Genomic DNA, 14,905 nt, shown 5'->3' with positions numbered 1-14,905 from the left:
ACAATTCTTGACCTTTTGTACTAAACCTGCCTTGGAACGTTGCAAAAGCGTCTACGGAAGTACAAATATTCTGCATCTTTCCATGCTATAGCTGCCATGTTTGCAAACACCAGACTTACCAGTTTCATCATCTCTAACTCTGGCTTCACACAGCAAGACATTCTGCTTTTGCAAGCAATTGTGAAACTATTTGTCAAATTATTCAAGCCACAGATTGGCCCATTACACATGCAAGTTAGCCAAATGAACGAAAGCACAATTATGTGCAATTTTGAATGCAGGCTTAATGATTGTATAACGATTGGAAGCTGAATATCTATAGAATGCATGTCTTGTGGCTTCACAAGCACCAAAGCACACGCTTTTCTACTGGCTTCAAGCCCATGAGGTTGCATTTGTTTTTCCATGTAGCTAAGCACACATGAATCCTGTGAAGTGTTGCAGCTGTTAGCCTGGGCAGGCTAAATGCAGCAATGCAAGCAGACGAACAGATTCAGGCAATGAAGACTGCTCTTTTATTCCATGCCCCGAGCAGGAAGGCAACAGATCTTTCCTCTTTAGAACTCTTCGCCACCATCGTCTTCTGCACCCTCGGCAGAGTCGATGCCGACCTCCTCGTAGTCTTTCTCCAAGGCGGCCAAGTCCTCCCTGGCCTCTGAGAACTCTCCTTCCTCCATGCCTTCACCGACGTACCAGTGAACGAATGCCCGCTTGGCATACATGAGGTCAAACTTGTGGTCAAGGCGTGCCCAGGCCTCGGCAATGGCCGTCGTGTTGGACAGCATGCACACGGCACGCTGGACTTTGGCAAGGTCTCCACCGGGGACAACAGTTGGGGGCTGGTAGTTGATGCCAACCTGGAACGAAAACAGCAAGTCTTGAGACTCTCGAAGAGGATTTTATTCAGAGGAAATAGGTCAACCTCAGGTAACGCACTCTTCTGCTACTATGCACTGGTGAAGCACGAAGGTACAGGGATGGAATAGAGCTTATGTGCATTAGACAGTGGCCCTAATAGAGTAGCTTGTCTAGTTTGTTTTCCACATTTAAGTGTCAGTGTTTATCAAGCCATAAGCTGAGAATAGCACCCTCCAGACAGTAGTTGCAAACGCTGGCTAGGGAAGCACTAAATGGCTTGTAATGTTGCTAGGTAAGGCAACTTGAAGGCAACAGCAGACTGAACTGTGCACTGTACTGCAATATTGGAGGCCTGCAGGCAGCAGTCACTGTACCTTAAATCCTGTGGGGCACCAGTCCACAAACTGGATTGTGCGCTTGGTCTTGATGGCTGCAATAGCTGCATTGACATCTTTGGGCACAACATCTCCACGGTACAGGAGGCAGCAGGCCATGTACTTTCCATGGCGGGGGTCACACTTGACCATCTGGTTGGCAGGCTCAAAGCAGGCATTTGTGATCTCTGCCACAGTGAGCTGCTCGTGGTAAGCCTTCTCAGCAGAGATGACGGGAGCATACGTGACAAGAGGGAAGTGGATACGGGGGTAGGGCACCAGGTTGGTCTGGAACTCCGTCAGGTCGACGTTCAGAGCACCATCAAACCGCAGGGAGGCAGTGATTGAGGAGACGATCTGGCCGATGAGCCTGTTCAGGTTGGTGTAGGTGGGCCTTTCAATGTCAAGGTTGCGCCGGCAGATGTCATAAATGGCCTCGTTATCGACCATGAAAGCACAGTCTGAATGCTCAAGGGTGGTGTGCGTGGTGAGAATGGAGTTGTAGGGTTCCACGACTGCTGTAGAGACCTGCAACAGGAAAGGGAGGCCAGAATGAGGACATTGCTGTAACATGGTTCATCTATTTGCAACACTTCAGCAGCACACAGCTAGCAGTCTGCCAGAGAACTCAAAGCACTCAACAAGCATTCCTACAAGCCATGAAACTAGTTGACATACACAACATGTGGTGCACAAGTCTGTCCCCTGCATGGTCTCTCCCCAGTGTCATTGTCCAATGGACTACACGAAGAACAGGAATATGCAGGAGTTCAGCCCACACCAGCCAGGCTGGGGACAAAACTATTTTCAGACACACTGGCGTGGACAACTGCCATGAAAGCAGCTCCTGAGCCAACAGGATTAGCCAGCAGCCGAGCGAAGAGCCGGGCCGCCTACACCTCCCTAGTGTCTTAACAGGCAAACTATGTGAAACTGCTCACATGCACCGAGGCTTGAAAGTTGAAGGTGTGAAAACAGCAACATGCACCAGACGTTTGCACAGCAAGTAGGAAGGCTAGGAGTAAGCACCTGTGGGGCTGGGTAGATGGCGAACTCGAGCTTGGACTTCTTGCCGTAGTCAACCGAGAGGCGCTCCATAAGGAGCGAGGTGAAGCCCGAGCCAGTGCCACCTCCAAAGCTGTGGAAGATGAGGAAACCCTGCAGGCCCGTGCACTGGTCTGCCAGCTTCCTGATCCGGTCCAGCACCAGATCCACAATCTCCTTGCCGATCGTGTAGTGGCCGCGAGCATAGTTGTTTGCCGCATCCTCCTTGCCGGTGATCAGCTGCTCTGGGTGGAACAGCTGCCTGCAGACAGCACAAGAGCCAGGTATTAACAGCGCAAAATCCCAAGCAACAGTTAACCTGACCTCTTGGAAGCTGGGTGTTACTTTTGTGTGCCCGAGTCACTAGCTAAATAGGAAAAGGTAGGTTGGTAGCTCTAATGTTAACAGGTGCATGCCCTACATCGTGGTGTACAAACCATGGCACTTTTGACAGGGCTTTTGTAGCCTACACGGGATATCCAGAAGAAATTGCCAGAGTGCCTGACCAGTGCGAGAAAGAGCGCAGGTTATGTAGCGCTTAGAAAATCACATCTGCCCTTAGGAGTTGGAATTTGCTACCAGCCCCTCACCGTCCTTGGCAAATTGGCATACATTTAGGACAAGCTCGGATTTTTCACTCCTATTAGGCAGCCTAATTTCGTCCCATCACAGAATTTTATACATTTACACAGAATGTATCAAAAAAATGAGCACGACGTTATTCAAGGGAATGGCTAGTCTGCCAGCGAAAATATGCTTTTGAAGTTGACCCACCATTGTAATTTCATTGGCAGCTGAAGTGGCGTTAGAAGTGCCAGCAAAGTTAAAAAGTTATTGTAATCTGCCGGCAAAAAATAACAGGCAATCTGCTTGCACAACCTTGCAAAATGTGTTGGTTTAGATATTCTGCCACTCTGCGAACTATTTCCATCAAGGGAACACTAGTGATGGGATGGAGAAGCCGTTAACGTTTGGGTAACACCGTAGTCTTCCTAAAGCTAAAGTCAAAGAATTGTGTTAATTTCGAGAAGTTCAGCTCACTGATGGAGTGCGCCTTGATCATTGACCATGGATCTTTAGTCACGTTCTAGTCTCAATACAGATTCAGTGGATTGCAATCTACACGTACTCAAGCACATCAACTGCCAGACTGGGATCATGGTGGGGGGACGAAGATCCTCGTGTTCTGCTGCCACCTCCAAATGTGAAGCTGTGAATGGTGCTCGTAGTGTTACCACAAGGTGGATTCTCCTGGCCACAGTGCTGACTGGTGGCCGCTATTTACAACTATCCTGTAGCACTGTTACCAAAAAGGCACCTTGTTGCACGAAGACAGCCTATGTGTCAATGCAGTGCACTGCGTGCAGTTCATTTTACCGGCAAATACCTTGCGAAAAATCCAGGTACCATAAGGTGGTGCATTTCCTCCCCAAGCTACGTCCTCATACACCATGCCTAGATGAACTTTCATAATTAAGCAGCCATGGACAAACAACTTTGGCAATCTGTATGCAATCTTGCCCACTTGTCTCTTCCTTTGCAATTTTAGCTAAGTTTTCTGCACTGTACCTAGACACTCTTTCACCCAGCTGCACAAACTTCTCACAGACAGCAAGGCTGCCAACGCTTAGGAATTTCGGCAACAGCATTTCTCGTTTCAAGGTGGTCGCGACATTCGCGTCGCTCCCTGATCCGAACTCATTTCATTCGTGGCTTACCGCACTATATTGTAGTTTTAAAGAATATTCGCACCCAATTTGACTGGCCACGCGTCACACCTACCGTGCCAACGACTGTCGCACATGCGGCAAAATTACGCAGTTGTCAGGAGACTCCCCAGCCAATCAATCAGATTCAGCTGCCGGAAGACTAGCCACTCCCACTATTAAACTGAGTGACTGCGAAAGTCAGGCTAGCGGCAAACGCAACGCTCACCTGTAGGTTCCAGTGCGCACTTCGTCCACGACGGTTGGCTCCAGGTCCACGTAGACGGCGCGGGGCACGTGCTTGCCGGCGCCCGTCTCGCTGAAGAAGGTGTTGAAGGAGTCGTCGCCTCCGCCAATGGTCTTGTCGCTCGGCATCTGACCGTCCGGCTGGATGCCGTGCTCCAAGCAGTACAATTCCCAACACGCATTGCCGATTTGTACGCCGGCCTGGCCGACGTGCACAGAGATGCATTCACGCATTGTCACCGGTTATCTGCACGACAGAAACGGGGAAAAAAAAACGTTACAGGGAGCACAGGTGAACGTAACGCGCCGTTACAAGAGCGAACGAAATTCTTACAAGAGTTGGAGCTTTTCTAAAAGTCCACCAGTAATAACTACAATTCGTCATCGGAGCAATAAGGAGCAGCATTCGACGATCAACTTCCTGCATACAGAAGCAAATTTGTCGCAAGTGGGGATGTTACGTAGGTAATTCCATAAGTAGGTGTTACCATAAGCGCCACAATAAGCGCAATATGCTTGCCACCGATATTGTCTCGATTAGCTATTCAATCAGCTGGGGACTGCTCGTTCGTCGAGATGCGTTAAGAAAAAAAAAACGTGCTATCGTAACAAGCATGCGTAAAAGCGATACCGTCTGTCCCCCGCATGGTCTTTCCCCAGTGCCATAGTCCGAAGGACGGCACGAAGATCAGGAATATGCGGGAGCACCGCCCTCGCCCGGCACGCCGGGGGACGGCAGTTAGTATGCGACACCGTGGCTGTGGACTGACTGCCAGCGCAGGGCAGCTCCGGGGGCCACGCCCGAGAACGGGAGCGGAGCGCCACGCGAGGCAGCGACTCCCCTCGACCGCACCTCAATGTCGACTTTTCACTTATTGCAGCAACTACGAAAAGTATCAAGCGACCGTGGTCCTAAGGAGCCTATCAAAACCAGACAGCGCAACTGAAATTGCTGCTTTGTGCTCCAATGTTGCGCGTATTTAATTTTCAAACGGCTGCAATCCTGCTCGTAAAAAAAAACGCTACGTGGACGCATTACAGGCGTCACGCAGCGAATACAAAAAAGACCTCGCCCTAAAAACGGTTCGACGCACGCCCCCAGAGCCGGTTTCGGTCACGGAAGACTCATCCCCCTACGGCCCGAGTTAACAGGCGCAACGAACGGCCAGGCACGCCTGCTGACCGTTGGACCGCGAAGCCGCCATGATGAATTTGAAATTCGAAGAAACCGGGCGGGTGAATGGCTTACGCCAGGTGCAGAGAAACAAATTAGAGGAGGCCAGTACCTTTGAAGACAGCTGCACGAAACTTATGGAACGCTACTAACCGCGTTTGCAGCGAAAAGCGATTAGTCTTATACAGCCCTGCTGAACGGCTAATGAAGCCGACGCGGCTAGACGGTTAGGCCTACGAGCGGACGGGAGCCGGCTGCTACACAAGTACGAGTATCTGCTCCGTTCTTGCCAACGATCTTGCCCGTTCTTGCCCAGCTCGAATTCTCAAAGCCACGTAGTATACGGTAACCGTCAATTAGCGTAAAAGTTCACAAGGTTCGCGACCATGCCGGCGCTAGGCCTACACAGCGACAGCGGCAACTGTAAGCAAAGAATTCAGTGCATCCACCTGAACTAGGAGCAGTACAAAGAACGATCAGCAAACCGATATGTGCGTGCACGGGCGCCGAGAAGCTACAAATAATTGGAATACTTACTGAGGACGTAGGGCCCAAAAAACGTTTACTCCGACGTCGACAAGGAACGTCCGTAAACCAATGGGTCTGAGCAAAAAGTGCGTCACCGCGCGTTATATAGGGATGGCCACTTTGTCGCGCATGCGCAATAGGTTTTTACAGTTGAACTTTAAACATAGTAAAATATACTTGTTATTATTAGTAGTATTTTATTTTTACAACTGTGAAACTAATTGTTTAATAAATCTGCGCTTGTTTCTAGCAAACTTTGTATTTTTTACCTTGATAATAGTGGGCACTATTTCTTGTAGCGCACTCTGTGTGGACCGTGCTCATATGTCACAAATCATGTTGTTCCGCGGAATGAAAGATACAAAAAAAAATAACGTGGGATGGTGGCACACGGGACAACGCCCAATATTACACATTTTGTGTATGACGAACTGCGGGCTTCTTTGCAACACAATAGCCTTACTGACCTTAACACTGTTTCTAGCAAGCTTTGTATTTCTTATCTTGACAATAATGTGCACTACTTGTTGTAACGCGCTCTGTATGGAACGCGTTTACACGTCATACATTATGTTGTTCCGCGGCAAATTGGCGCGTCTATGAATGAGAACAAAATACAAAGAAACCTGTGGGATGGTGGCACACCGGCCAACGCCCAATATTACACATTTCGTGTCTGACGAACTGCGGGCTTGGCCTCAACGTAATATATAATAGCCTTACTGGTGGTTTTAACACTCTCTAGTCGTGCTCATCATTGAAGAATACCGGCTTCGCAGATTTTTCTCGGCACTTAATTGACATTGGGAATGACAATGGGCGTTTCGATTACCGCATTTCAATCAGCTACGTGTATTTGCAGTCCCTTGCGTGAGGTTTACAAGTGTAAAGTAACGGATATGTCAGTGTTATATTACCATATTTAATAACCAGTTTTTAACCGGTCCTTCAGACGCCGGCAGCGCTCAACGCGTGTTTTCCTTCCATTCAGGCATGCAAGTTTCAAATTGTCGAGCCTGCAAATATGAAGAAAAGAATTTGTGCGAAGCAATGGTCGCAGTTTAAATCTGATGGTGCAAGCAGATCGCCTGTAATGGTAAATATTTTTAATCAATTCGTAAAAATAGAAAAAAAATGAATTGAAAAAGTTCCTTCATATCATATTCAGCTGCAAAAGCACGCGGCGGAGGTCGCAGGAGTCTTCGTTACTATATTCTATAAAGTAACGGTGAAAATTAACACTCCGCTTTCAGCCATTTATTAGGGCTTGTTCATATCCCTAGCTCAACTTCTTCGGAGCTCCTGCTGCTTCACCATCTCATCCCGCTGATGCTTTAGGAACACTACATTTTCCAGAGCTTCTATTTTCATCACTCTGGAGGTGGTACGTACGGCTGCGCCAAATATAAAGTACCGGCGAAAACACTCCGCCTTTAGCCATTTATTAGGACTTGTTCATAATTCCTAGCACTTCCTCTTCGGAGCTCCTGCTTCTTCATCGTCTTCTCCCGCCGATCCTCTAGGACCACTACATATTTAAATTACCTGCCAGGGGCAGCAAGATTCACTCCGGTTAAAATCACCCACTACAAGTACCCGCTACCCGTTACAAGTATATCTGATATATCTGCACCTATAACGAAATCACACCATTCCGTATTCAGTGTGGCACGTTGAAGCTGGACACGCGTAAAATGCTGCACTTTTGAGTGTGTGTCCTTTTTTTTTTTTTTTCGTACTTCTCGCGAGTGAAGGGTTCCTTGACACCAGAGCAGTCAAGACGGGATGCAAGCAACAAGAAAAGACGAAAGGCCGGCTCCCGGAAAATGGGATGTGCACCGCCGAAACCGGACGTGGGTCTAGGGGCACGGTTGCCAAAAGCACCGCCGGCGGAATTTTGTTGCTGTTGATGTTTCCATGACAACGGTCAAGCTCTGTCGGTGCGTCACCCCCATTTTCCTTTGTTTTTTTTCTTGGGAGGGAGGGGGGAGGAGGGGCTAGCGCGTAACTTGTATCTCTTTTAGAAGAAACACCGGCTCGGCGTGGTGTTAGAACCTCGAATCTTGCGGCTCATCTGACTACTACTGACCACTGTGCTGCTGTTCCAGATTAAATGTGAAGGTGTGAAGTAGCACAAACCACACGAGACAAGACATTGCACAGGGCTTCAAACAGCGGGTACACAGGTGTGCGTCAACTGTAGGTCCCGTATTGCATAAAGTTACTATTATGCCTATGCCGTATTGTTTGCTAATGCAATGCCTAATAGCATGCATATGCATGTACACCGCTACCAGCTGGTTACACGAAAGACAAGTGAGTACGGTTGAGCCAGCGCCTGGTTGCGCATGGAAATTTAATAAAACTTTATTTTTTAAAGAAAGAAAACTTACAATATTATGCCTGAGAAAAAAAAAAAGCTCTTTTTAAATAGTGTTGTCGTACAAAGATTAAGCGTCCACCAACAATGACAAAACGATGATGGCGGCGCCCTGCGCTAAATTTTGTGGCGACAAAATGCGGCAAAATAGAACGACATTTTCGTCGTGGTGGTAATCGCGGTGCGAGTGTGGCACATTAACGAGGCACTCAATGACGGGAAAGAGTTATTGTTCTTGCGCGACTAGATAGTCGCGAAGAAAGCACGCAAGCATGGCGATCGAGCACCTCGTAATGCTCAGCGGCAGTAGCGACGACAACCTGCTACGTGTACCGCAAAACACTCTCGTGGCACTGTTCGCGTTCGCCTACTGCGAGGTGGACGGTCTCCGCGTCGTTCTAGTGCGAGGTGACGCAGCCGCCAACGACGGTGGCTGCAGCCGTGAGCTACTCTTCGCTTTGCCTCGCGGCGTCCTTTCGAGGCTCAAATGCATCGAGGCGAGCGACTCGCCGACACCCCAAGAGCTACTCGACTGTGATCCCCCCGCCGTCTATCTGCCCGACAAGACCACCGCGACTTGCATCGGCGGACTCGCGGGTGTCCTCCGATGGGCGCTGGGTCAGTTCGGCAGTCGAACCCGGGACCCCGAGTGCAAGGCGCTGCTGGGCTTCCGCGGCGGCTGCCTCGCAGCCTGCTCGGAGTCTTCCCTCTGGACTCGCTTCTGCGAGCTCGACATACAGAGGGTCGTCCCGAAACTCCGAACGCGTTGCTCTGGCAGCGGGTCCGAAGCTACACTGCGGCTTCCCGAGGAGCTGCTCCTGCTCGAGGCGCACATGCGACAGCCGGTGAAGACGCACAACGTTCGGAGAAAGCAGCAGCAAGTGTTTCGAGCGTCGCGCCGTGAGGGAGCGGGTAGCGATCACGTCGACGGCTCGCCCGCAAAGCGCGAGCCGACCGACGGTAAACTGCCTGAACTGGAACACCGGTTCGTCGAGGGTTTCGACCAGACGCTAGCCGACGTGGTGCTCTTTCCCGTCGTTCACCTCATATTCACCGAGCTGGCCGCCGTTACGAGTCGAGACGCAATATCCGAAAGGCTGCCGTTCACTTTCAGGTGGTACGAAACGATGTATGCGCAGGCGCAAACTCGCCTCGCCTTGGACGCTCTTGAACTGAAACGCGTGGAACAGGTCGAGCGAGTTGAGTGCAGCAGGTTCATCGAAGAGTCGGAGCTCCCGAAGGACAGCCTCTACTCGTCTCACCCGGCCCGCACGAAGCCTCGGATTCGGCACAAGAACCCAGAATCGATCATCAGCTCGCTCAGGGAGGCCCGCATAACGCCGGACTTGAAGCCCAACCCTGGGGAAGGCTCCCTGCCTCTGCCCTGGGACGAGTTTCCAGAGAAAGTACACCCTCTCGGAGGAGGCCTTCCACAAACCAGGCTCCTACGCAAGTGTCAGCAGATCGAGAACCTTGTTGTCCTGGCTCTCCAACAAGCCTTCGATGGCTGCACGATCGTTGACTTCTGTTCCGGAGGAGGTCACGTGGGCATCGTCCTGGCCTACTTGCTCCCTGACTGCCGGGTAGTGATGATCGAGAACAAAGAAGAGTCGATGCACCGTGCACGGGAGAGGGTCAGATCCCTGGGTTTACGAAATGTCATCTTGTATCAGTGTAACATGGACTACTACGTCGGTGATTTCGACTTGGGCGTCTCCTTGCACGCATGCGGTGTTGCTACTGACTTGGTTTTGCAGAAGTGCATTGAACGCAATGCGGCTTTTGTGTCATGTCCCTGTTGCTACGGTGCCATGAAGGCAACGGAGAGCATCACCTACCCTCTCAGTCGTGCCTTCAGAGACATGGGCATCTCCAAAGAGGACTACACACTGTTGTGCCACTATGCCGATCGGACTGAGCGCGACACGCCAACGTGCCAGCAAGGCCATTATTGCATGGCTCTGGTGGACCAAGACCGGGCAATGGGAGCGGCCGAAAGCGGCTATGAAGTTATTGTGACGCAGATGGTACCGCACGATTGCTCGCCCAAGGGACTCGTATTGGTCGGCAAACGGACATCTAAAGTGTGTTGAAAATTCACACTGCCAGTTTTCGAGCACACCTTTTGAGTTGTGTGGAGATACCATTGCATACTCTTAGTGCATATGGGTTCAGTAGGAATAGAAGGCTTGCATGGAATCGTCCATTTCATTGTTGTTCACTGTGATCGGCAAATGCACACTGGTATAATTGTTACAGCCTCAGTCAAACTGTGGCTACACTTCTGAATCAGCAGAAGTCAGGTGAATCAAAGTGAGTTGTTTAGTAAGTACTGCATGTTGAAGTTACATCATGTTTTTTGTGAAAAAGTCTTCTGTGATGTTTAATACATGGAGCCATTCTTTGTATACTGTTCAAGCAAAACCAGAGGCAGCATCCGTGCTCACACTTATGCTGTTTTAGAAATTTAAGAACTCACGTAATTTCAAAGATATTTACTGCTGCCATTTCTTGATACATTGTATGAACGTAGGTGAATGCTGCTGAGAATTTTTGTGCCATTGTGCTGTATGTGCAGATAATGTGAGGATCCAACATTTGATTTAGAATCAGAAACGCTAAAGGATACGTACTTGTGTTGATTGATTCCTTGAGTTAAAAAACAATTGTAAGCTGTGCAGTAGGCTGAAAAATGCCATAGTTGATGGTGCCAGATTAATCTGAGATTAATTTTATGTGTGCCTAAATCTAAGTAGGCAAAAGTGTTTTTGCATTATTCTCTCAATTGGGCATGGCCACAATGGCCAGGAATTAAACTCGCAACTTCATGCCCAAAAGTGCTACAGGATAATGTTGCCGCTTGCGTTGGACTTGCACTAGCTCAAACATTCTCAGTGTGTCATGTCAACTGTGGTCATAGTAAATGAAAACGCAGCACTGGGCAAGTTCAGACTTTTAAAGAAGTGGGCAGTCCATCTCTCTCACGGGAACCTTGTTCGCAGTGGGAGCAAACAGCCTGCCCAAGTTGCTTGAAAAATGCTCCCATGGGCTATTTGAAATTGAGACGCTTCCTCCGTCTGTCCTGTCTCTTGCGCTGTTACTCGATTTAAGTGAATCATGTTCCAACCAGCGCCAGTTAGCATTCTGCTGAAACGTCTGTTTTCCCGAAGCACTTTAACGTTATCAGCACGGCTGCACGGTTACACTGTGATCCTCACAGACCACGCGGGATTCTGTCAGATCCTTAATATCATCGAATGTAATGGAACATATGGCGTTTTATTTTGCTTCAATGCATTTATTTACCGTCAGAGCCATAAGCATTAGAGAGAGGAGAGTGAATAGTGAAAAAAATAAGAGTACATACACACAAGGGGAGCAATAATTTGGGAAATGCAACACATACAAATAAATGGCTGCTTGTACACTGTCAGCGAAGTGGGCAGGTTTTTACATAATAAGATTTAGTGTATAGCGGGAATGTCTGCCCTAAGTACGCAGTATTCGACACCCCAGTTCCAAGCATGTAAATGTGAGTTTTTGACTTGGACCTTATGCGCGGTAAGAAAAGGCAGGCATGCGATACAAAGCATGCTTGCAAAGCATACAAAGAGGAATGAAACGGATAACATTGTGAATCCTTACCAAATTACTTGGATTTTTGTTGTCTGAGCCTTACTTGTCCTGTTAGGAAACAAAAATATGCAAAGAAAAGATGTGGACATTGATCTTCTCCCTAGCTTATTGTGAATAAGAGAAGCGCATGCCTGACATTTTTGTTAGTACCCCGCATTGCCCATTAAGTATATGGTGTTGTCAGGCCTCTTCAGAGACAGAATGTGAAAGTCCGCAACCCTTGAAATAGAATGTCTGTAAAGTAAGGCCCCTTAGCTTGTGAAAACTTAGAAAATATACAGTGCTGTTTAGATTGCTTAACAACTGAATACTAGTAAGCGCAATTCCAAGACGGGGCAGAAGATAGACACAGAAGCACAGGACAAGTGCAAATTTTGTTAACGTCAATTATTGCTCGCATCGGAACATTCCCGTAATTCATCAACACGGTCAAAATATGGTTCACATCAGTATTCTTGCTTGAAATTGCCACAAAAGTGTAAAGGACCACAGATTATGACTAAGGCAATAGACACGGTCGCCTATTCCAAGCTGCTACACTGTGTCCCGTTGTGAGGTTACAAATGCAAGCTGTCCATTTTTTGAACAAGCTCCTAAAATTGTACTAGTGCCTGCATACATCTTTGGGACATGCACTTGTCAATTGGGCAATGGCGGATGCTTGTAATAGATGCTATTTATCATCAAACTCTCAAGAAAAGAAAGTGTTACCATATAGACTCATGTAAGGGCCATAATTTTTTTTCTCAATTTTGGCGAGGTGCAGGACTTGCATAGAATAGAATTTTTTGGTCAGAATTGTGCTCGCCCCGGATGTACAATTGCATCAAAGGTCATCAAAGCATCAAAATTTCAGCACAGCTCTCGCCATCTAATAGTGGCGGGCGGAAGTACACAGCGTATGAAAATTTGCCGTTGTGGATGCAGCATAGTGGCACCAAACGCGATTGCTTCTTCATTCATCATCAGCATCATCATCAGCCTGTTTTATGTCCACTGCAGGACGAAGGCCTCTCCATGTGATCTCCAATTACCCTTGTCCTGCACCAACCGATTCCAACTAGCACCCGCAAATTTCCTAATTTCATTGCACCACCTAGTCTTCTGCCATGCTCTACTGTGCTTCCTTTCTCTTGGTACCCATTGTGTAACCCTAATGGTCCAACGGTTATCTAACCTGCGCATTACATGACCTGCCCAGCGCCATTTTTTTCTGTTAATATCAATTAGAATATCGGCTATACCCCTTTGCTCTCTGATCCAAACTGCTCTCTTTCTGTCTCTCAAGGTTATGCCTCGGATTCTTCGTTGCATCGCTGTTTGTGCGGTCCTTAACTTGTTCTCAAGCTTCTTTGTCAGTCTCGAAGTCTTTGCCCCATATCTCAGCATAGGTAAAATGCACTGATTATACACCTTCCTTTTCAATGATAATAGTAAGCTTCCAGTCAGGAGCTGACAATGTCTGCCATGTGCAATCCAACCCATTTTTATTCTTCTACGAATTTCCTTCTCATGATCAGGGTTCCCTGTAATTAATTGACCTAGGTAAACATACTCCTTCACAGACTCTAGAGGCTGACTGGTGATCCTTAACTCTTGTTCCCGTGCCCGGTTATTCATCAATATCTTTGCCTTCTGCATATTAATCTTCAACCCCACTCTTACACTCTCTCTGTTAAGGTCCTCAATCATTTGTTGTTAACTCATCTGCAGTGTTGCTGAATAGAACAATGTCATCGGCAAACCGAAGGTTGCTGAGGTATTCGCCATCGATCCTTACTCCTAAGCCTTCCCAGTTTAATAGCTTGAATATTTCTTCCAAGAACGCCGTGAATAGCATTGGAGAGATTGTGTCCCCTTGTCTGACCCCTTTCTTTATAGGTATCTTCCTACTTTTCTTGTGTAGAATTAACATAGCTGTGGAATCTCTGCAGATATTTTCCAAGATATTTACGTAAGCGGTCTGTACTCCTTGATTATGTAATGCCTCTATGACTGCTGGTATCTCTACTGAATCAAATGCCTTTTCATAATCCATGAAAGCCATATAGAAAGGCTGATTGTACTCTGCAAATTTATCTATTACCTGATTGATGACCTGGATGTGATCCATTGTAGAGTATCCCTTCGTGGAACCTTCCCTTGGTTGACTAAAGTGCAGCGAAATTTTTTTTCCAAATTTTTCCAAATTTTGAGCTGCCAAGTTGGGGGTGCAGCCCTTACATGAGTATATATGGTATCTGTGAGCTCAGCTTTTCACTATAAATGTGTTTTTGCTGATTTGGAGTTTACTTTCACCCTGAGTGATATGCCATATGCTTTGCTTGCCCCTTAGATTTGCCACTAGCCTGTCCATGTTCTAGGTGACTAAGCAAAATAAGGTGCTATGCAGGTCTAATCTTGTATTGTAGGTTGGACCATAAAAATGGCACATATGCCACCGTCCGGCTCTAGATAGGCCAGCGAATTACAATCGCTCATTTCTGCAACGTGGCTGCAGAAGTGAATTTCTTTCAACATCACCCTCTGTCATGGACAGTGCAGAGCTTGTACTGGATTCTTAGGCTGTCACTGAGTATGGTTCAGCTAGCTTCCTTGAATTTAGCCTCTGTTTTGTTTCCTAAAGACCCTGCTTACCACTGTATAGGTTTCCGATATGGTGGCATTCTCATTTGCAAGGTGTGCAGGACAGTTTACACTGCTTGCTAAGAGGTTTCTTCTTGCAAAATGTTGGCCCTCACCCCTAATTTAGCATGGACACGGCTAAAATAAAGATATGCCAGTATTGGATACACACTGTGTCACCAGCTCTGTGCAGTGCAGCTCCCATCAGCCAAGCAGGAACACGAACTAACTGGTTCTGTGTCTTGCAGAAATAAGGGCTTGCCCATGGTGTGCCACTAGTTCATTTGTGAACATTCCGTTGAGCCAGCGTCACACAGCGAAGAGTTATTGTCGG

At 47.8% G+C, this 14,905-nt stretch overlaps 2 protein-coding genes across 2 annotated transcripts; one reads left to right on the top strand and one right to left on the bottom strand.

Moving 5' to 3' along the window:
* Positions 1-492: 492 nt before the first annotated feature.
* LOC126548016 (tubulin alpha-1C chain) lies at positions 493-6,026 on the bottom strand. Its single transcript, XM_050196098.2, has 5 exons — positions 5,940-6,026; positions 4,212-4,475; positions 2,262-2,538; positions 1,233-1,760; positions 493-857 (listed from the first exon to the last, which is right to left on the bottom strand). The coding sequence occupies exons 2-5, from the start codon at positions 4,460-4,462 to the stop codon at positions 558-560; spliced, it is 1,356 nt and encodes a 451-aa protein (XP_050052055.1). The 5' UTR covers positions 4,463-4,475; positions 5,940-6,026; the 3' UTR covers positions 493-557.
* Positions 6,027-6,223: 197 nt separating this feature from the next.
* LOC126547981 (glutathione S-transferase C-terminal domain-containing protein homolog) lies at positions 6,224-10,718 on the top strand. Its single transcript, XM_050196049.3, has one exon. The coding sequence runs from the start codon at positions 8,583-8,585 to the stop codon at positions 10,401-10,403; it is 1,821 nt and encodes a 606-aa protein (XP_050052006.1). The 5' UTR covers positions 6,224-8,582; the 3' UTR covers positions 10,404-10,718.
* The last annotated feature ends 4,187 nt before the right edge of the window (positions 10,719-14,905 follow it).

The sequence above is a fragment of the Dermacentor andersoni genome, chromosome 3 (genome assembly GCF_023375885.2).
Source record: "Dermacentor andersoni chromosome 3, qqDerAnde1_hic_scaffold, whole genome shotgun sequence".
Classification (NCBI taxonomy): Eukaryota; Metazoa; Arthropoda; class Arachnida; order Ixodida; family Ixodidae; genus Dermacentor; species Dermacentor andersoni.
This window is presented reverse-complemented; position numbering and strand designations above follow the sequence as displayed.